Source organism: Ovis aries, chromosome 2 (genome assembly GCF_016772045.2).
Source record: "Ovis aries strain OAR_USU_Benz2616 breed Rambouillet chromosome 2, ARS-UI_Ramb_v3.0, whole genome shotgun sequence".
Taxonomy (NCBI): domain Eukaryota; kingdom Metazoa; phylum Chordata; class Mammalia; order Artiodactyla; family Bovidae; genus Ovis; species Ovis aries.
In genome coordinates this window covers 207,630,160-207,654,025 of record NC_056055.1, presented here as the reverse complement: position 1 = coordinate 207,654,025, position 23,866 = coordinate 207,630,160, and the positions used below count along the sequence as shown (strand labels likewise).

At 38.8% G+C, this 23,866-nt stretch overlaps 1 protein-coding gene across 5 annotated transcripts in view; it reads right to left on the bottom strand.

Moving 5' to 3' along the window:
- Positions 1-23,866, bottom strand: part of PARD3B (par-3 family cell polarity regulator beta) — a 1,199,064-nt gene that overhangs the window by 136,435 nt on the left and 1,038,763 nt on the right. Inside the window, exon 23 of one of the 5 annotated variants that reach the window (XM_060410278.1) lies at positions 903-22,980. The exons of the other annotated variants lie outside the window; for them this stretch is intronic. Coding sequence (XP_060266261.1) covers positions 22,960-22,980 — 21 coding nt within the window. The 3' untranslated portion in view covers positions 903-22,959. Of the gene's footprint in view, positions 1-902; positions 22,981-23,866 lie in introns of those variants that run through there. 5 annotated transcript variants of the gene reach the window in all.

The following is a 23,866-nucleotide window of genomic DNA, read 5'->3' as shown; positions in this document are numbered from 1 at the left end:
GAAGCACAGCAGATTGGATTATGGGGGCAATACATCTGCATGTTAGACTTGGGGCTAAGATAGGTACGGTGGAACTCCATTCTCATCTGTATACACCCTTCAGTAGAGTGGGAAACTCAGGTGTCATAATAGGGACCATCTGTGACAGTGGTGGCCTCTGGCACAGGCAGATGAGTGAAATCATAGGTCACCTCATCTGAAAATCATCCACTAGATTTGGGCCTTAAAAAGAACACAGTAACCTATATCCAGTGCCAACCCTTTTGACTGTTTTCCAAGCATGAGTATTATGCATTGTATATGCATCGTAGAAAACTAGGAATAACAACCATCAGTGAGCATCAGTGGGCTTAATTATTTAGCTCTAAAGACTCACCCAGCTGTCACCTAGTCACCTCCCTGTCTTGATCCCTCCAATGGGCCACCTGCTCCCATGACTTCAGCCATGCTGCTCTCCTCCCTGCCCCTCCCCCCAGGCTTCCCAAACAAGTTACTATCTCAGGGCTTTGGTAGGCACATTGCCTCTTCCCTTGAATGCCTACCCTCCAGCCACCCACATGCTTTTGGCCCTTCCTTTGCTTATGTGTCTGCATAAATGTCTCTATCAGAGAAGCCTTCCTGACTGCCCTCCATAAAACAGTGTGCCTTGCCTGGCACCATGCGTCAGGCATTTAGCCCAGCTTTTATTGCTTTGTGGGAATAATCATGGCCCAGAATTTATTCTTCATTTGTTTCCTGTCTCTCTTTCCTCACTAACGTAAGTTGCACAAAAGTCAAGACTGGATCCTCTCTCCCCATCACCTAGACCAGTGCCTGGAAGATATTCAACATGTCATCATTTGATTAAGTGAAAGAGCTATAAATCACTTTCTAAACATCCATTTCTCCTCTTGTTTCCTCCCTTTTTCCTTCTTTTAACTTTATCTCTTTCTTTTCCTCCTTCACTTTCTAGAGACAAATGCATACAGAGCAGCTCAGTGGAAGAAATCCTAAATGCCTTTACCAGGCTCTACATAAGTGGCTGGCTGTCTAGTGACTCCTTTTTTCATCTCTTAGAAGATTCTACATGGAAATCTTTTTGTAATTTTAGTATTTATTTTCTTAAATTTGAGAATGATTCTGGTCACCTGGGAGTGATTTAATTAACCCTTATGTTTTCCATTATTGATTTTTAAATTGGGTGATGAAAGACATTTTTAACATATATTTTAAAATTAACCTGAGAAGAAAAAGATGTTTCTTGGCCACAAGCTTAATTCTTATTTATGATAAAGGGTGACGGGGTAAGGCAGTGAGAGAAGTTATAGAAGGTGATGAAAATGAGTTTTTATTTCCAACATTCATTATGTTGAATTAACCTATGAAAACTTTCACACACAGAACATCTAGTAGCTAGAAGAATAAAAAAGCCACTTAAAGGTCTGTTTAGAGTATGGACTTCATTTATTTGTCTTCTGTCATCAAGGTATAAAACAGTATATCTAGCCACCAGAGTACTTCTCACACTTCAGCCCCACTGTTGAATTGTTTTATTTATGATCATTACTTTCCCTCTGCCTTCTTCTGGGGGAAGAGAATGCAGAAATTAAAATTTATAAATTCAAAATATCCGCATCTTAAAGAGGATATGTCTAATATTTTCCTTGAATGAAAAAAGAGGGATGGACATATTTTGCTTTCCTTTCTTTGCAATGAAAGTTGACACAGTTATTTTGTGTTATTATAACACTCATCATTTCTCCCTTTAATTTGGATGGTTTTTAATAAAGCTCCATTGATTCCACTGAAAGGCATTCCTCCTGGCAAAAGCAGAACACACACACTGATTGCTAAATATGCAGCAATTATCATATTCAGCAGCACACTTTAATATCTTATTTATAGATGTATCTATCTGTAATTTGCTTTAATTAAGTTGCATTGATTTTAATGACAGGAGCGATCTGCAGACAAGGGGCTGGTGTCATGCTCCTATGAGTCCTGGTCTGTCATTCACTCTTTAAGATGTGGTCCTGCACCTTAGTGACTTTCTTTTGGCTCCAGGTAGGCCCATCCAACTTAGCCAAGTTTCAGAGAAATTCTCCAAGTGTTGACACCTCGGAATTGATCCTCTTGATCACAGGATGGTATGAACTGAAAGGTAACTTGGTGGAATGGAAAGGGCAGCTAAATTTTGTAATGGGTTCGGGTGTGTGTATAATCTCATCACCAGCCCCAAATCACTCTACTTTGACAACTGCTTTCTCAGGTTTGGCAACAGCATCTTGCCCCTCCTATCACTCAGCTTTGGTTTTTGCTTTGCCAATAACACCAAACAGCCCTCAGAAGGATCTTGGGACCTAAGTTATTTTTGATTTCTAGACTATTTTTCACACCCTCTCTGGGTGAAAATTCTGGGAAAACTGGAAGCAAGAACTTCTAACAGTATTGCCTTTCATGGCATCCGTGTTCAAAAGCGAAGGGGCTGGCTGGCTGGCTGGCTAAACATAACACAAAGAAACATGAAGACAGCAAGTATATTTTTAAATGCTCTAAGATATTACTCATCATGACCAGAGACGACTTCTCTTTCTTTTTTAATGGGTGAAGAAGTAAGCACTGCTTCTATAAATCTTTGCACCTCAGAAGGTGCCAACATTAATTTTGTATAAATTATCCATGTTAGAATGCCAAGGCATGATCACAAAGGAAAACTCAGAAGACAGTTATGCCAGTGCATTCTCGGATTCTGGTCACCATTTTTCACTCACTGATTATTGCTGCAAGTGTTGATTAATAGTGGTGCTCATGCTGCTAGAATGCATTTCCCTGGAGGTGAAGAAAACATTTGAGGCAGAAAAAAAAAAAAAAAAGCACAGAAAGAAGGAAAGATAATAATCAACCCATCCTTCCGCTTCTCTGTAATAACCCTGTGGAGGGTGTGCAAATCATAGCTTCTGATGATCTCTGCTAGCGGCTTCTGAGCCATTGCACTAAAAAGATCATCCATATGCATCAGATCACCAATTTGTCAATCAGTTTATAAGGCAATTAAATGTTCCCCAATCTCCTCCTTCCCGCTTTGGGAAAGTATAAAATGATATAAGCAGCAGGACTCTGCGAGTGGTGTGAGGCCCCCTCATATCCAGTCCCTCTCCTGTGTCTTTGTGCCCTAGCTGAATGCTGGGATAAAGCTTCCATGACAATAATGTGTAAGGCTGAAATTTACCAAGGCTGATGAGCTTTGTACTTATTTTTCTCTCATCAGTAATGACGTACCTCTTATGCATGGAGGGAAACTAATGAATTGGATTTAGAGAGCAAGAACATTTATTAATAAATGCAACATGACAGGAGGGAGGAAAAACACAGAGGAGAATACAGCAGGGGAGGCTAACATGACCCAGCGATTCTACTTTCGACCCCGTTTAGACCTTAGCTGGAAGAGCGGTTGTTCTTGAAGGCTATCAGTTTCTTTTATTCAGCTCTGTAAGATTATTTCCTGCTTCATGTTTCTCTCTCTGGGTGGTTTTTCTTATCATTAATCCTATGATGTGTTTTTGTTCTTCTAACTCTTAATTGTCTCTAATGAGGAGCAGACCAGGGATGGCTACATTTGCAGTTTCCCTCTTGATTTAAGTGGAAAGACTAATTAGTATAAATTATGTTAAAAGAACTTGAGTCTCATAAGTTAGAAGAGGAAAAGCAAGTGAATTTACAATATTCTATCTTCTTTCACAAAGTATGCAATTTACTTCTTCCACATGGAGTCAGGTTTAAGTTCATTTTGGCTTTGTGCACAGGTCAAAGTAGACATCAATATTGAAATCTCATCTTTGGAATCATAACCTCTTTCCTTTGACATCCTATTGTTCATTCACCTCCATCCTGGCACTTTCCTAGTGATCCTGTATGATTTAATTACTTTACAACAATTCTCAGCCAGGTGATCCGTGCTTCTAAATTATAACCTTTCTTTCTTCCCTACTTCATCTGTTTGAATTGTTCAGTGTGAGTCTCTGTGTGGCCAATCCAGGAAGAGACTTTCCCTTTGCTTCATCTCTCAGTGGAAGTATGTGAAACGTTTTGAAGGAGTTTATGAAAGAAAGAGATTCAACTTAGCTCTCATCCTTCTATCCACCCACAGGGTGGGAGTTTTTGTTCTACTCAGAATCTCTAGCTCTGACTCTGGCCGCCTCATATTTTGGGAAATTGCAATAATCCTTATGGAGTTATTATTTCCTTATATAAAGAGGGAAGACAAATTCAGAGACATAAAAAAATAAAACCAAAACCTTAATCCAGTGGAAGAGTTTTAAACTTTGGGACAGATGATCTGGGTTCACACTTAATGATGTGATCATAAGCAATCTATGTAACTTCTTTTAGCCTCAGTTTTCTCCCCTGTAGAAATGGGTTCCTGGTCTTCAATAGATTATTCAGAGGTAAGTGTGTGTGATGATGTATTTCAAAACATATGGCAGTATATAAACTATAGCATCACGGACTCAATGGACATGAACTTGAGCAAACTCCAGGAGACAGTGGGGGACAGGGAAGTCTGGTGTGCTACAGTTCATGGGGTTGCAAAGAGTTGGACATGACTTAGCAGCTGAACAACAACATATAAACTACCATGTATATGTTATCATGAAGATAACCCTTTTAATGCATAGAAAAGACAAGAGAATGTGTTGCTGTTGCCTAGGTGATTGTAAGGTCACTCAATTCTTACTCTATTTGGTCACAGCTGATATTTCCATAGAGAAAGAGCAAGGTGGTAGTGGTGATGGGGACTTCCCTGGTGGTCCAGTGGTTAAGAGTCTGTCTTCCAGTGCAGGGGATGCAGGCTTGAGCCCTCATCAGGGAACTAAGATCCCACATGTCAGAGCAACTAAGCCTACCTGCCACAACTACTGAGCCTATGCCACAACAGAGAAAGATCCCATATGATGCAAGGAAAGATCCACATGCCACAACTAAGACCCAAAGCAGCCGAATAAATAAAAATTCAAAGGAAAGAAAGAAAGACTAAGACAGGGACCAGTACTGCAGAGCAGGTGGAGCGAGTGAACACGAAAGGTGACCACGGATGATCAGCCTCACAGGCAAGTACACTGTTCCCCGCTCCCATCTTGAAACAGCATGTCCATTTGTAGTTCCGCTGGGCAGGAGGGTGCTATCTGAGGATGGCATATCTCTGATGGTTATATCAATAGACAGATTCTCAACTATTAGCCACTGTAATAATCAGAGCACACTGTATTCTGGAGGCAAGCAGACAAAGTCAGAAGAAAGGGGGAAAAATAAGGAGAAAGTAATGAATCGATAAATGTCGAAATCATTTTACAGCAAGCACAAAATCTTTGACTACAGCAAAGTGGCATTACATGGAAGTGAAATCAATGCCCTTTTGAAGCTGGTACTAACTCCTCATTTAGAAGTCCTCAAGTCCTGTTAACCCTGTTGTGTATGGACGTGGGTAGCAAAAGGCAGATCTCAAGAATATTAGAATACCTTTTCTCCCCAATTCCACTAGCAACTTAATGTGGCAGAGAGAACCTGGTGGAATGTTTAATAAGTGGCAGCTGTAAGTGAGATACGTGCAGCATTTCCATTCCAGAGGCTCTTGAGTGCTATTCTTTTCCATCTTGGGGTGGAAATGTGCAGACCCTATGGACAGCATGTCTTACTCTTCACAGCGCTGTTGGGTGGCACCTTTCTTTGCCTGCTTATACTGAGTTGGCAGTTGGTATGGCTTCTCTGTGATCTGGTATTATCTTTCATTTGTGTGACCAGATGGATACCAGATGGGTAATTGTAGCCAGGGCCTCTGCCCCAGGTCCACACCAGAGCCCATGGGCATGGACCTGTCAGTGAGCCAGCTTAACAATGGCTCTTCAAAGAAATACTTCTTAAACTGTATGCATCTGTTCCCTAATCACCCTAAAAAAAAAAAAATCTCCTATAGACAAGCCTTTAAGTAGATGTTACATCCGTAAGAAGAAGGGAATGTAAGCATATAGTGTCTTGGGCATGTCAGACTCACTTCTAGCTAATGGCACTTCCCAAAAGCCACCAACTCCAACAGCCATGTCAGTAGACAAAGTGAAGTATAATCAATATGCTCCTTTTCTGTGATATCCACACAGCATACAATTTTAATTCCAGAAAGGCGGCTTTTATGTAACATTTTTGGAGGTAAAAAATGAGGAAAAAGAAAAGAGGAAGAGATCTAAGAGCTTGAAAAGGCCTCAGTGATTCCTAGGGAAGAACATGAGAGCACAGGGAAAAAGACACTAGTGGGACGGGAAGGACCTATCCTAAGTCCTCATTCCTAATCTGGTCCTCTGAAATTGATGCCTCAGCTGTCACCTATGACAAATTACATTTTAGAAAATATCTTGACAGATCATCTGGTTGTTTCAAGTGTGTATTTCAGCAGTTCATTATGAAAGTTTATTTTCTAAATTAACTGCAAATAAAGTGAAATCTAACCATTCACTCACACAAGGCTGTCAGTTATTTTTTTCCAGCAGACATCAAAGCATATCCCCAATCCACGCCTGGCTCTCTTCATGGAGAAGTTATCATAAACAGGTTATGTGTTCCCTTAGGTTACTATGGAAACACTTTTTCTTTTCAGGTCATCCACTTACAAAGGTAACATTTGCATTAAAATGTGTTGGAAGTTAATTTTTTTCATGCTCAAGTGAGGTCATGCCACCTTATCCATATCTATTATTTCAAAATCCATGAACATACACTGATTTCATCTATAAAAAGACTTGAATGAGGTGCTCATCCTATGGGTGTAATTGCCTGCATGTCAGGTAGCTGCTTGGAACACTGTGAAGAGCGCTCACCAAGTTAACTTTTGTGGCAAAAGATGTTAGCAATGACCCACGAGCTGGAATTCCTCATTATGCTAATTTGTTGAATATTTAGGTTTGTGTTATCTCTGACATGGAGAGAAGAAGCTGGAGGTGAGAGCACAGGACAGGTGTCAGAAGGTCTGCCCCTTGTGTTTAGAGATGACTCGATGACCCTGCCTGTTTACCCAGTTGGGTCATTGAGAATTCACCCTAGCAAGCATTTGTCTAGGGGCAGCAGGGCCCTCGGTGTGAGGCTGGGCAAGATGCGGGGTTCAAAAGTCCACAAATTCTTAACTAAGCTGTGTGATGGCACCAGGTAGGACATAGTTACACTTTACTTCCTGATATAGAATGCACCACCAGGGAAAAGGTGACGCAGCCGGGGCAATGGAGGAAGGCCTCACAAGAGTTATTGTGATGGTGAAGATATTTAAAATGGGAACATAACCTCCTACAGGATGGCTAATGGGAGCAGTATGGAACCTGTCTTCCAGATCACTCGGGTAGACCATTGGCTGGTGACTGTAGTCACTGGCTATTTTAGTTTGACTGAAAATTTCTTTTTACTGTGAACCATGAGACATTCCCACTCAGAAGCTGCCAACCCATCTCTGACTACATCACACAGTTGTCAGTTACTTGGAAAGGGTAGTGAGCTGAGGCCTAGGCTTCATCTTGTAATAGAGGGAACCGTACTTCATATATGGGGAAACGTCTGTGTTACTCTTAACATTACGATGGAAGTGTCTTGATCCTCCTCCTTTTCTTGAGAGAAACCTAGAAGCAATGGTGCAGAGTTCAACAGGCATTTCGTCAGGTCTGTACTCACTGCCACAATGGCAGTGGGGTGCTAACAGTGGGAGGAGGGACGCGGAGGAGGAGGTCGAGACAGACTGCGATGAAGGGTGTATCCAGCACCTGCCCTTACACAGAAACAGAAACAAGAAGGGTTTAATGACGGAACTCTGGAAGGCTTTATACAGCAGAAGGAACAGCCCCTTCTTTAACTGCCCTCATCAGTTATCCCTAGAGAGAAGACTACTTGGTATGCGTGAGTGTGTGCACCCTCAGTCGTGTCTGACTCTTTGTGATCCCGTGATCACAAAGTGATCACGGCTCCTCTGTCCATGGAACTTGCCAGGCAAGAATACTGGAGTGGGTTGCCATTTCCTTCTCTAAGAGGATCTTCCCAACCCAGGGATCGAGCCCGTGTGTCTTGCGCCTCCTGCCTTGGCAGGCAGATTCTTTAATGCTGGACCACCTGGGAAGCCCCACTTCGTGTGCCAGAGACAACTGAAACGGAAACGGTAATGACTTGCTTACCAGCGCTCCCAAACAGCCGCCCACATATGTAAAAGAAGTGAGAGCTTGGCTCTTTTGTCCTTTATTGATTTTGGCCTTACACCATAGAATCAAAAACCTTACTGCAGTCAAAAATGTCTTTTTTTTTTTTTTTCCCTTGTCTGAGGCTACATACTCTTCTCGAGAAGGACTTTTAGGTTGTTCCGACAAGATTTTGCTAACCAACGGTCCTTGTCTCCCTGCAGTGTGTGTATGTGTGTGTGAATGTGTGAGTATGAGTGTGTGTGTGTTTATATTTCCAAATAGATTAATTATCTGCTCCATTATCTTTCTGGAAGCGGTACTTCATCGTATCAAGCATATTTATCAGAAGAATTGAATGCCGTCCTGGGAACTGATTTGTACAAGATAACTTTCATTGTAGTTACACTTGCATGTCCGGTGATGGTCCTACACTTGTGCTATTTTACTTAGAGCTGTGAATCTTTCGTTTGACTTCTTCACTATCTTGAAAGCTAATGGAGTCTCAATCACCACTTGTGTCCCTGACTGAGACTTACTTGGAAAGAGGGTGTGGACATATGAATAGAAAAATCATTTCAAGTTATTTTAATATCACTTCTCATTAATGATGATATCCCTTACTCCGTGCTACCCCCAGATGATATTTCTAAAGGACAGGAAATCAAACCAGTGAAGTTGTGCTTTGGGTTTGCAGAACTCAAGAATGTTAAACTAGATAAAAATGCAATAATCATTCAAGACAAAGCACTAAGCCAAAACTCAGTGGGACTTTTTTAAGTTTAAATTTTTCCATGTCAATTAATTGACCATTTTCTATTATTTTCCTCCCTAGAACTAAAAAAGGTAACAATGTGGAATGTGGCATCTATCATATTGTTTCCAAGTTAAGAATGGAAATACGGTTAGGCAGTAAGTGCCACAGACAGATGAGCAGTTTGACATCAAAGTTGAGCTTACTATCAAGATGGGGAAACACACGTATGGAATCGCAGCCTGAGAGGTCCTGCAGGCTTTCTGACTGGCATATTTTGGATGCACACATTTACCAACATTTTAGGAAAAGAAGCCATAAACATCAATCACTTTTCGTAGCACTCTACCTTACAGTGTTGGAAGGAGCTTTGTATCCACCAACCTTTCTAATTTTGAAGTCAAGATGCTGGCGCCACCAGATACATGGACATCAGTTGAATGGGCCAGACTAGTGACAGCTGCGTTAGGGTGGGTAGAAACACGTAACCACAACCCTACCACCAACAGTCAGGTGTAGCAATGAGTACACATGGGGACAGACATAAGAAGATGACTGAGTGGAAAAGAGAGATTAGACTAACCTATGTTCAAGACTGTCTGACAGGTCGGCAAGTTGGGGTCAAGTTCAAACGGGTAACCAGTTCAGGTTAGGGAATTCTGATAGGCACCATAACCCCAGGGTTCTAGGGATACCAGAGACATTAGACTCAATGGAAATCTGAGTATCTCCACGGGGCGGTGGAGTCCCAGACCCCGAAAGAAAGGAGGTCATAAAGTCAGAATAGGACTGACCCAATTCTGAGTACTTTTGAAAAATAATTCTACAGACTTGCCTCTACTTTCTTGAGAGTGGTCACAAATCAAGGACCTGTAGAAAAACAAATAACCACACCTGCACGGGTAAATGGGCTGGGAGTTGGCCAAGCATTTTTTGAAGCTGGATGAAATTATCACTGAAATGAAGGGTGAATGTTAATTCAATGTGAAAAGGGACATGTCTTCAATAGTGCTGAGTCTCACGTCCACTATTTTAAACCCATAATGAGGATCTACTCCTATATCATAAATGCAGCTCTTTATTAGGATAACACTCAATCTAGGAACTACTGAAGTCATGCAACCAGTATCTTTATTGTAAATAAAGAACTGTAAATAAAGACCAGTAACTTTAGGTCTGTGGAGGGAACTTTTTCATTTTAAAGAATTATAACAATGCCGTTTAACATAGAAAATGAAACTTTTATATAGTCTCTGGTAACTGCATATACATAATACCTAGCACTCTAATTATTTTTCACATCTTCAATGTAAATAAAAAATCCACAATAACTCAACCCTCTAAGTTTCTATGGCTTTTTCAGCTTAGCCTCACTGGAGTTATATGGATGTGCAACTAGAATTTCAGCTTTGTTACTATATTTTGCAGAGGTTTTTTCTTCCAAACAGTAAAGTGAAAGTGAAGTCACTCAGCTGTGTCCGACTCTTTGTGACCCCATGGACTGTAGCCTATCAGGCTCCTCTGCCCATGGGATTTTCCAGGCAAGAGTGCTGGAGTGGATTGCCATTTCCTTCTCCAGGGGATCTTCCCGACCCAGGAACTGAACCCCAGTCTCCCGCATTGCAGGCAGATGCTTTACCGTCTGAGCCACCAGGGAAGCTACCAAACAGTAGGGAAACCAATTTAGAAGTTTTATACCATGTCACACTTGTGCACAACCATTTAAAGAAAAATTAGGAGTCAACAAAATAAGGGGAAAAAAGCCATATTTTCCACTTGTACCACTAGATGCACATTGTTTTTCTGTGTGTGAATAAGAAAAAGCTATGCTAGGAAAATGGCCTTTGCATTGCAGTAAAACTGTCCTGGGTCTTGTTCTGATTCATCTTTTTTTTTTTTTTTTTACTTTATTTTACTTTATAATACTGTATTGGTTTTGCCATACATTGACATGAATCCACCATGGGTGTACATGCGTTCCCAAACATGAACCCCCCTCCCACCTCCCTCCCCATAACATCTCTCTGGGTCATCACCGAACCACTTGTAAAAGAATGAAACTAGATCACTTTCTAACACCGCACACAAAAATAAACTCAAAATGGATTAAAGATCTAAATGTAAGACCAGAAACTATAAAACTCCTAGAGGAGAACATAGGCAAAACACTCTCAGACATAAATCACAGCAGGATCCTCTATGATCCACCTCCCAGAATTCTGGAAATAAAAGCAAAAACAAACAAATGGATCTAATTAAAATTAAAAGCTTCTGCACAACAAAGGAAAATATAAGCAAGGTGAAAAGATAGCCTTCTGAATGGGAGAAAATAATAGCAAATGAAGCAACTGACAAACAACTAATCTCAAAAATATACAAGCAACTTATGCAGCTCAATTCCAGAAAAATAAACGACCCAATCAAAAAATGGGCCAAAGAACTAAATAGACATTTCTCCAAAGAAGACATATGGATGGCTAACAAATACATGAAAAGATGCTCAACATCACTCATTTTTAGAGAAATGCAAATCAAAACCACAATGAGGTACCACTTCACACCAGTCAGAATGTCTGCGATCCAAAAATATTGCAAGCAATAAATGCTAGAGAGGGTGTGGAGAAAAGGGAACCCTCCTACACTGTTGGTGGGAATGCAAACTAGTACAGCCACTATGGAGAACAGTGTGGAGATTCCTTAAAAATTGCAAATAGAACTGCCTTATGACCCAGGAATCCCACTGCTGGGCATACACACCGAGGAAACCAGAATTGAAAGAGATACATGTACCCCAATGTTCATCGCAGCACTGTTTATAATAGCCAGGACATGGAAACAACCTAGATGTCCATCAGCAGATGAATGGATAAGAAAGCTGTGGTACATATACACAATGGAGTATTACTCAGCCGTTAAAAAGAATACATTTGAATCAGTTCTGATGAGATGGATGAAACTGGAGCTGATTATACAGAGTGAAGTAAGCCAGAAAGAAAAACACCAATACAGTATACTAACACATATATATGGAATTTAGAAAGATGGCAATGATGACCCTGTATGCAAGACAGCAAAAAAGACACAGATGTGTATAACGGACTTTTGGACTCAGAGGGAGAGGGAGAGGGTGGGATGATTTGGGAGAATGGCATTGAAACATGTATAATATCATGTAAGAATTGAATCGCCAGTCTATGTCTGATTCATCTTTTAGAAATTCCTTCTTCTAGAGAAATTTAAGCATTACAATGGGTATTGAATTTGGGATTCAATGGCAATGAGACAGAATTTACTACTGGTATCCCAGATTCCCGCTGGAATGACCAGAGGCACATAAAGTAGGTTAAACTTGCCCCAGGCCTCAGCACTGAGGCGGATCTGCTGTGGATCTGCCAAGCTGAAAGGAGTGCATGGTGACAGCGCACAGCCAGCTTTCCTGGGTAGGGGACAGAGGAGGAGGCTGAAACTGCTCCATTTGCAGGATGAGACTAGAGGAGAGGTTATGGTGCTAATGGGGAGACCAACATGGATTTTCTCTTTGTTTGCTTTATCCCTTTTTAAGGAAAGGACATAGTAGGTTAATGAAGTTACAAAAAAAATGTACTAGAGCTAACAAAATGTATTAGAAAACAAACATGTCTTCTCAAATAGCACATCTGGAGAGCTCAGGATTCTTGAAGTGGAAACAGCAGGAGGAAAAAAAAGTCCAAGAGATAAAAGATACTCTCTTGACTAGATGGGCAATGGTATGAGGATGAAAGTTTGACACAGCCACAGATAATACAGGATGACAGGGTTGGGTGAGCAGACCAAGGGCACAGAAAGCTGATCCCCTGCTCAAGGATTTCAGCAAAACCATCTGAGAAACTAAGCAGAAGCCAGGTTCTCCTCTAGGTATTGGTTAGGATTTTGGTTCACTTCCAGTCACCTCAAGTTGTCTCATCTCTCAATAGGAGATATGAGTTTACATTAGTTAGCTCCCTGTCACCAAGCAAGGGAACTTCACTCATCTCCTTTAAGGTACAACATCTACTCTTTCTACTAAGAAAGCAGAAAAAAATCAACATGAAACTGTTAATAGAAAGGACTCAATTAAAAACCAGGCAAAATGAATGAAAAGAGGCCAATATCCAGAGAAATTCAGATCAAATTTTTGAATATCATGAATAAAGAAAGAATCCCAAAAGATCCAGATAGGAAAAACAGGTTACTTGTAAAGAAGAAAAATCAGGTCATCCTCAGATCTCACTTTCACCAATATTAAAAATCAAAAGACAAATTTTAAGGAAAAAAAAACCCCTTTGGAAGCAGATATGTTATTGATACAACAAACATTTATTATACACTTCAAAGCAGCAGGCATTAGGCATTGAGATTTATATATAAATGACATTATCAGATTTCCAGGATTCAAAAATATACTATGCATGCCTCCTGAAGTAAAATTAAAATTACTTAAAAAGCTAAGCAAGTGAGTCAAGATAAAGAACTCAATTATGGAATCATTAAAGCAAAGGACTACCATTAGACTTGGAATGTAGTTTCTGGATGATAGGAAACATACCCCATACAAAATATTAAAAACAAGATACACCTTTTTCTTTAGAATATGAGTAGATCTAAAATACAACAGGTTAAAAAGTGTGAGGGAAATTTGTGATAACACACAGTCATTTTACCTTGTTCCTTTGACCTGGAAGAAACTCAATAGAGATGATTTCATCTTTGATGTTGACAGAGAAACTAGGTTAAAAATGTCTTTATAAAGTCAGTATGATTAAAATTATTAAATAAAATAATTAAAGAAAATACAACTAAAAAAAGGGAACCAGAAAAAGGTATACAAAGCACAAAGTTTAAAAAGAACAGAAAGAATAAGAATGCCAGTTATGATAACACATAAATAAGCTAAATATTTCTTAGGAAGAGAAAGCCTCAGAATGAAATACCACAAGTCAACATTTTACAAGAGACAGACCTAAAAAAAAAAAACAAAAAAAAAAGACCGAAAGTTTCAGTAATAGACAGTAAGCAGGGACTTTCACCCAATGGTTATCTTTGACAGATCAAGAAGATGTTAAATAAATATATGCAATGTCAGAGACAATGTACTTCATAAGATTATTTTACCACATTTTTCCAAGCATAGTATGGGATTTACATTTAATGTGGTAGTGTTTTCTTTTTCTGTTTTCTTATATTAAATTTATGTAAGAATTTATTTCTGTCATAAAATTTTTTGTGTGTATAACAATTATGCTGCCTTGCATTTAAGGAAATACAGTGATACATATATATTAAAATGTAAGTGCCCCAAGTCAGGGACTTGGTCCACTTTGCTTTCTGATGTATCTCCAGCACCTTAACAGTGCTTGAAATATATTAAAAAAGTGAAGTTGCTCAGTCATGTCTGACTCTTTGCAACCCCATGAACTGTAGCCTACGGCTCCTCTGTCCATGGGATTTTCCAGGCAAGAACACTAGAGTGGGTTGCCATTTCCTTCTCCAGGAGATCTTCCTGACTCAGGGATTGAACCCAGGTCTCCTGCATTATAGGCAGACGCTTTACCATCTGAGCCCCCAGGGAAGTCTTGGAATATATTAGGCATTCAATAAATATTTATTAAATTATTAACACTTATAGAAAAATTGATGCTTTTGAACTGTGGTGTTGGAGAAGACTCTTGAGAGTCCCTTGGACTGCAAGGAGATCCAACCAGTCCATTCTGAAGGAGATCAACCCTGGGATTTCTTTGGAAGGAATGATGCTAAAGCTGAAGCTCCAGTACTTTGGCCACCTCATGCAAAGAGTTGACTCATTGGAAAAGACTCTGATGCTGGGAGGGATTGGGGGCAGGAGGAGAAGGGGATGACCAAGGATGAGATGGCTGGATGGCATCACGGACTCGATGGACATGAGTCTGAGTGAACTCCAGGAGATGGTGATGGACAGGGAGGCCTGGTGTGCTGCGATTCATGGGGTTGCAAAGAGTCGGACATGACTGAGCGACTGAACTGAACTCAACTATAGAAAAATGGTTTAAATTTAATTAAATCTTTAAATAACAAAAGTAACATATATTATGCCAACTTTCAATAAATGCCAGAAATTTCAGAAGTCACTGTCCTTGACTATGAAGTATTAAAACCAAATATTAATAAAAGTTCAGATGGAAAAAACCCTAAATTATTAAAATTTAAAATAGTGATCTTATAAATCATTCTTGGTCAAAGAAGAATTTTAAGTTTCAGATTACTTAGAAAAGAAATAAAAAGAACATTTAGATACTAACACTTCTGGAAGTTCACTGAACTAAATTCAAATGTGAACTCACTGCCTTAAGTTATATTGTTACTGACCATGACTAAAAAGTCACTGAAAATGATAAGCTTAGTAATTTTAAAGTTTGCTTTATCCTTTCTTAAGGAAAGAGAAATAATAAGTTAATGAAGGAATAAATATATTAGAGCAGAAAAACAAGATTATTAAATATATTAAGTGGTAAAAATATAAAATGTACTCAAAGTTTGAAAATATCAATGAAATAATTTAATAGAAAAAAGATAGCAACTTTTCAAACTTCAGTAAAGGAGGAAACATCTCATTTCCTAAAGATCTCCATCTATGGGAATGATTGATAAAGGGATCACAGAATTATCCACAAAAAAGTATCAGGCTAGATGTTTTTATGGATTAGTTATTTTAAAGCTTAAAAAAGAAATAATTCCTAGACTATAGAAATTATTACAAAGCATAGAAACATAAAAAGCCACTCAAATTATTTTATAAAGGTAATATATCCCTTTTACTTAAAGCTATTAAAGTTAGGAAAACACACAAAACCTTAGATATCAATTTCACTTACAAATATATATATACAAAATCACAAATAGAAGACTAGCAACTCATGCACAGCTCTGTCTTAAAAGAATAAAACAGACAGCATAGGAATCTAGATTCACTTTTTCACAACTGCAAGGGCTATTCAATATTAGAAACTCTATTAATATTAATCATCACATTAATAGAAAAAGAAAAAATCACATGACCATATTGATCTGATATTTAAAATGCCATTTGAAAAAACTAATAAAAGTCTCTGGCTTATTTACATAAAAACGAAAACATTTCTCTCTCTAAAGTATCACAAAGTTAAGAGACTACTGAAAAATGCTGAAAAAAATTCTCAAGAATTTTTGATAGCAAAGAACATTTACAACTCGAGCAAAAAAGGACAATGTTGTAATGGAAAAATAAAAAATTTATAGAAAAGAAGAAATTTATATGGCCAATAAACACATGAATTGCTCAATTTCAGTTGTAATTTAATGAAAACAAAATACTTGATATTTGCTATCAAGTTGATAAAAAGATAAATGAAAACACTCAGTTTTAATAGGGCTGCTATGAAACCTATATAAGATGGAGCAATAATACATATTGGATGTATTAATAAATATGCTATTAATAAAAATATAAATTAAGCAACTTTTCTAAGGGCAAGCTGGGTTATTTGGATCAATTTAAATTTTTTTCATAGCCTTATATTAAATAACAAATATATTGATTTATGATACCAAAATAATATCATAAGGATGCAGAGATTTATTTAGAAAGCTAATTTGTACATTACTACCTATATAAGAAATGATAAAAATAATTTAAACATCCAACAACAATAGTTATTACTCAGTTATTGAATATTCTTTCTAGAAAATTGCAGGCAGATTCTTTACCATCTGAGCCACCAGGAAAGTCCTTTCTAGAAAATACTGTGCACTAAGCATTAAGTTCATATTTTTGAAGAGTATTTAATGGCATAAAAAATGCTTACCATCTAATAAAAAGTGAAAAATGTAGCTTAAATAACAGTACATTCAGTAGGATTCCAATATAATTACTATATGTGAGATGTATGGGTATGTATATTTGTGTGTGTGTCTGTGTGTGTGTATGTGCTTATACAAAAGAAAGTACTCCAAAACATAGTGTTCACTTATTGTGTGGTCAACTAAAGGTGACTGAAATTTCTGTTGTAACCCTTTTTAACAATTATCTACTTTTTTTTTTTAATAGTGAGCATGTATTATATTTATAATAAAACTTTTTTGATGTAAAAGAAAGAAAAGCAATTTTTGGAAAACAAAAAAAGCTCGAATATCCCGACTATGTCTGATGCAGTAGACAGGAACTTGAGAAAACTCTGGGAGATGGTGAGGGATAGGGAAGTGGCATGCTCCACTTTATGGGGTCATGAAGAATGAGACATGACTTGGCAACTGGCAACTATATCCACCTGATCTGGTTGTGTAATTTAAACTCTTAAAATGTCCATTTAAGAGCTACATAAACCATCAGCTGCTAAAATAAAATTAATTAATATGCAAACTGTGTATATATCTATCATTATCTATATATATAGTAGAATACTATGGATATAATCAAGAAGAGAAAACTGTGCCTTAAATTATGTGATAGGATGTATTCAACAATATTTACTCAAAAAAATTCTTGAGCCCCTAGTCTGAAACAAATACTATATGAGTTATTGTAAATGAAATGGCAAACCAACCAGATATGGAACTTAAAGTCTAGACTAGAGGTTTTCAGCCTTTAAAAAATCATGACCCAAAGGAAGAAGTCTACTTTACATCATGACCCAGCACATACACGTATGTGTGCTCACTGGCTATGAAACAAAATTTCCATCCACCAATACTCATATTTACAGTAGTAAATATGCCATCCCTCTGATCTATTCTATTCTACTCCAAATCTCTGAAAATGTCAATTGTGCACCCCACTCCAGTACTCTTGCCTGGAAAATCCCATGGATGGAGGAGCCTGGTGGGCTGCAGTCCATGGGGTCGCTAAGAGATGGACGCGACTGAGCGACTTCACTTTCACTTTTCACTTTCATGCATTGGAGAAGGAAATGGCAACCCACTTCAGTGTTCTTGCCTGGAGAATCCCCAGGGATGGGGGAGCCTGGTGGGCTGCCGTCTATGGGGTCTCACAGAGTCGGACACGACTGAAGTGACTTAGCAGCAGCAGCAACTGGTTTTATGAACATCTAATAAGTTGTGACACACAGAAAATCTGCCCTCTTGGGAAGATCTCAGTCAGTAACTGGGACAAACATGATGGACAAACACTCAAATCCTTAAAATGAGAGATTGGGTCCATAGAAAAGTATGATTGTGAAATATCACAAGCCACTTTGTATCTGCTTAGACATTACAAGGGTTTCCCTGTTGGCTCAGATGGTAAAGAATCCACCTGCAATGCGGGAGACCTGGTCAATCCCTGGGTTGGGAAGATCCCCTGGAGGAGGACATGGCAACCCACTCCAGTATTCTTTCCTGAAGAATCCCCATGGACAGAGGAGCACGGGGGGCTACAGTCCACAGGGTTGCAAAGAGATGGACTCGACTGAGCAACTAAGCAGACATTCCAAAGGACATTTGGAGGAGCTTACTTGGAGGCACAGTGCCCTAAATGCAGACAAAAGGAAAGGTTAAACACACACTGGGAAGTTTTATAGGATAAAAGCATCTAGCCTCTTCATTCTTGGTTAATCTCTCCTTACCATGCATTCACCCGTAAATCTTTCCCTGTACAATTACTCCTAAACATCCCAGAATGTCTGAAATCATGCTTCCTATCTGCCTTTCCCATCAGACACAACTCTTAATTCCTCAGAGTCAAGTCAACTTTGGCACAGTTACCACCAAATAAAAGTTTTGTGGATGTCCAACTCTTTGCGACCCTATGGACTGCAGCACGCCAGGCTTCCCTGTCCTTCACCACCTATACAGTCCTGCGGCCACTGCTGAGTTTTCTGAGTGGCGCTTGCTCAAACTCATGTCTATTGAGTTGGTGATGCCATCCAACCATCTCATCCTCTGTTGTTCTCTTCTACTCCTGTCTTCAATCTTTCCTAGCATCAGGGCCTTTTCTAATGACCTGGCTCTTTGCATCAGGTGGCCAAAGTATGGGAGCTTCAACTTCAGCATTAGTCCTTCCAATGAATACTCAGGACCGAGTTCCTTTAGGATTGACTGGTTTGATCTCCTTGCAGTCCAAGAAACTCTCAAGAGTCTTCTCCAACACCATAGTTCAAAAGCATCAATTCTTTGGCACTCAGCCTTCTTTATAGTCCAACTCTCACATTCATCCCTGGAGAAGGAAATGGCAACCCATTCCAGTATTCTTGCCTGGAGAATCCCATGGACGGAGAAGCTTGGTGGGCTACAGTCCACGGGTCGCAAAGAGTCGGACACGACTGAGCGACTTCACTTTCTCACATTCATACATGACTACTGGAAAAACCATAGCTTTGACCTTTGTGGGCAAAGTAATGTCTCTGCTTTTTAATATGCTGTCTAGGTTGGTCATAGCTTTTCTTCCAAGGAGCAAGTATCTTTTAATTTCATGGCTGCAGTCACCATCTGCAGTGATTTTGGAGCCCCAGAAAATAAAGTCTGTCACTGTTTCCATTGTTTACCCATCTATTTGCCATAAAGTGATGGGACTGCTATGATCTTAGTTTTTTGGATGTTCAGTTTTAAGCCAGTTTGTTTCACTCTTCTCTTTCACCTTCATCAATAGGTTCTTTACTTCCTCTTTCTTTTCTGCCATAAGGGTGGTGTCATCTGCATATCTGCTGCTGCTGCTAAGTTGCTTCAGTTGTGTCCGACTCTGTGCGACTCCATAGACGGCAGCCCACCAGGCTCCTCCTTCCCTGGGATTCTCCAGGCAACAGTACTGGAGTGGGTTGCCATTGCCTTCTCCATATCTGGGGTTATTGCTATTTCTCCTGGCAATCTTGATTCCAGCTTGTGCTTCATCAAGTCTGGCATTTTGCATGATGTACTCTGCATATGGTTTAAGTAAGCAGGGTGACAATATACAGCCTTGATGTACTCCTTTCCTAATTTTGAACCAGTCCATTGTTCCATGTCCAGTTCTAATTGTTGCTTCTTGACTTGCATACAGGTTTCTCAGGAGGCAGGTCAGGTGGTCTGGTATTCCCATCTCTTTAAGAATTTTCCACAGTTTGTTGTGATCCACCCAGTCAAAGGCTTTAGTGTAGTCAATGAAGCAGAAGTAGATGTTTTTCTGTAATTCTCTTGCTTTTCTATGATCCAATGGATGCTGGCAATTTCATCTCTGGCTCCTTTGTCTTTTCTAAATCCAGTTTAGATCTAGATCATGTACTATTGAAAACTGACTTCTTTCAGTCCTGTGGCCACTGCTGAGTTTTCTGAATATGCTGGCATATTGAGTGTAGCACTTCAACAGCATCATCTTTCAGGATTTGAAATAAAGTTCTAAGGAACTAATTAATAAATGAATGTATGACTAAACTACCATGCACTTTTAAATTTTATTCTTCAGTCCTGGGACCAAAGTGACACAGCATGAGTGAAAATGGATAATTGATGAAGGACATTAATAGGGTTTCTTATATTGTAGAGAAAACCTCCAAGCAAAGGAAAGTCTTTAAGAGCTTCTAATTGCAAAAGGATTAAAAAATTCTGATAAACTTCAAAATAAATTACGTGGAAATATGGAATGCTGGAAACCCAATGTCAGTTCCTTCTTACTTGCTTGTCATCTGTTTAATTCTTTCATCATCATGTATTCAAGACATTTTAAACCTTACATCTATGCAACCATATGTAGAAAAGAGAAAGTACCCACTTCCGAAATTGGGAAATTTAAAAATAGTACTAGAACCCCAGGTAAACCACAAAGCTCTAAATCTCATAGTTTTTCTCAATGACCAATTTAAGTACTGTTAAAAGATTTCTTCCTGCCATCATTCACATTCATTGTGGGGCCATGATTTCCTTCTCTGGAATGTGAATTTCTGATTCCTTTACAACCACAGATGCATAGAGCACGTTGCTGCTGAAGTGCGGTCTGACAATTTAAACCTGGGAAATTACTGTAAAGGGAATTGTATGGAAAACAGGAAACCTGGTCCATGCCAAATAGATGAGGAAAAGAAAAGTAATTGATATGTATAAAAATTACAATGAAAATAGAGTTGCCATTCAGAAATAATTTGGGACTCTGATAACTGGTGAAGATAGGAAAACAAAACTGAAAAATAGAAGTATCTTCACCTGGCTTGGGAGTCTCCATTTTCACAGGGTGGGCAAGAAGGTTCCTTAGGTGAAAGGCATCAGATAATGCCAGGGAACCTCTTTCTCATACAATATTTCCTACTGCTTCCCTAAAGGAGAAACTTCAAAACAATAACAGCTTCTCTCTCTCTCTCTCTCTCTCTCTCTCTCTCTCTCTCACACACACACACACACACACACACACCCCACTGAGGTGTTCCTTCTTTGTTGATAAGTGTTGACCCAAGTGTTAGGCTTGATGCATACTCATGTATAAACTGGTAAATATTCAGTGGATAAATAAATCAACAAAGGAATGAATGATTGTGGAAAAACTATTCTTCATTGCTGCTTTGGCTTTGCTGTCTAGGGAACAGGCTGGGAGGTAACATAAAATGATCTAAATTATCAGAAGAAAGCTTCATGGAGATAAAAATTGAAGAATTCCATTGCTTTACGAAAGTCGTATCAAAACAGAAAAGGAATAATTTACCAATCGTTTATAATACTAACATTACACCCTCTCTTCTTAGTTCATTTACTTGAACAAATGCAAAGTTTTCCTGTCAGCCTAGCTGAAGTCAGTGGTGTCAACTTTTGCACTTTCTCATAAACACTCTGAGAATTAGCACCATGATTTCAAGGCTTGGTATGAGACAGAGAAATTAATGAGAGTCATAGGAGGATTGTAAAGTCACAGACTTTAGTCTGTGTCATCACAATGTATTCAAAAGGGGTCATTCTTCCTGTGGAGCATGGCAGTTCCAACACTGCTGTTGTGATTGTGATCATTTTAGGATTTTCTTTGATTCAAGTGTTCTTCTTGTTTATTTCGGAGAAGAGCTTTCTCTGACTTTTCTTTTTCCCATCATAACACCAGACTAGTCACTACTTAACAAGAACCAAATGATGTTAAATTTCAGAATGACTCTGAGTCAAATTTTTTCTTAAGCTGAAAGAAGAAGATGGCTACCACAGCAACCTGATTGGTTAATTACAGTTAGGAAGCTGTGCAAGGGGTGGTTCTGGGTTTTGGGATCTGAACACAAATATGATTCATATGGAGTTTTCATTGTCATCAAAGTTAAGTGATTCATGTGCCAAACATGCTAATTAAGTGAATTTTCATATCTTTTCCTCCAAACATATTCATTTAAAAAATTTCAGTTCCTAAAGTTTATTTCAGAATTTTGAGCTCTGCTAAAATAAAACGTATTCAACTGATTTTAAACAGCTTTGAGAACAGTTTAGTAAATCTGGAATTCATAGGCGTTTCTGCTATGGTTTTTCCTATGTTACATAAAAATGGTCATTTCTCCCATTGCAGTAGAAGAAAAGAATGTGATTATTGTAGAAACTGGAATTCTGGGTTTTTAACCATGATCCAACACAAACGGCTGTGGTCTGGGGGAACTTAACCTATCCTAAACTCAACATCCTGAGCTGGAATTAATTGCTCATTAGAAGCAGAAAGAGTTCTTTTTTCACTCTAATGTAACTAAAGCATAGGCTTTTTTTTTGACATATTATGGAAAAATAATGTGGTTCTGAACTTTCTTTTTCTGATTTTTGGTATTTAGGTTTGGGTTTGAGCCAGAGATAGCCTAACTTATTTGATTATAGCATAAAAAGAATGATTTTATTTTGACTTTTAGAGAGAAGTGATGAAATGATACCAGCATTTTGTTTGGGTTCAGTTCTGTTGGGTTAAAAACAAATTACGAGCGATAATTAAAGATAATTCCAGCAGAGATTCTCTTTCTTTCAAACATCTCTTGTAGAAAAAACATCTCAATAGCTGTCACAGTGGCCTTCCTTTCTTCTGTTCCACAGGGAGTTGGCGCGGATTGGAGTATCAGCTTTGTTACCGATCATGTGACTATGCGCAGAGTCTCAAAACACTAGTTTCCTCATCTGTAAAATAGAATTGAAGACACCTACCATTTGCTTATAGAATCAGTATTGATGCCATTGTTACTAGTGAGCTGGCTGTAGCAACATTTACTGAGTAAATAATTTACATATATTCTCCTTGTAGTCCTCTCTCCCTATTTCAAATCCTTAACTAGACCCAGGCATTTCTTTTTCTTTTTTTAAATTTTTTCTTTTTTCTTTGAAGTATAGCTGTTTTATAATGTTTCAGCAAAGTGATTCAGTGATACATATACATACATGTATTCTCTTTCAGATTCTCTTCCATTATAGATTATTACAAGATACTGAATATAGTTCCCTCTGCTGTACAGTAGGTCCTTTTTGTTTATATATTTTATGTATAATAGTGTGTATCTTTTAATCTCAAATTTCAAACTTATCCCTTCCTGGCTTTCCCTTTTGGTAACTGTAAGTTTTTTTTGTTTGTTTTTTTCCTCGTGTCAAAGTGTTTCTTTGCTTCAGGATTTTTGCAGAGTTGAAAACAAAAGCTTCGAACGTTCTTTTCGTTTCTGGTCTTTGATTTTAGCGCAAGCTCATTAAAGAGATTAGGTGTGCCCCTGGGGTCAGGGATGAAAGGAACACACTTTGGAAGGAAAAGTTTGTGTGGGGGAGACAGGGAAATAGATATTGACCTTCTGACCTATGGACTTTGCCCAAAGTGCCTTATAACCGGTCCTGACAGTTACCACCTGAAAGAGCTGTGGGCACCTCAGAGGTAACCAGAGTGAGCATGACTGGAAGACCTTCCACATGCTCTGTGTGCTGTACAATGCCCCCAAACTCTGGAATAACCAAAGAGGTTCAGCTCCAACAATGACTGAGAACAGCTGTCTGCCCAATGGAACATATTATTTCTGAACACCTC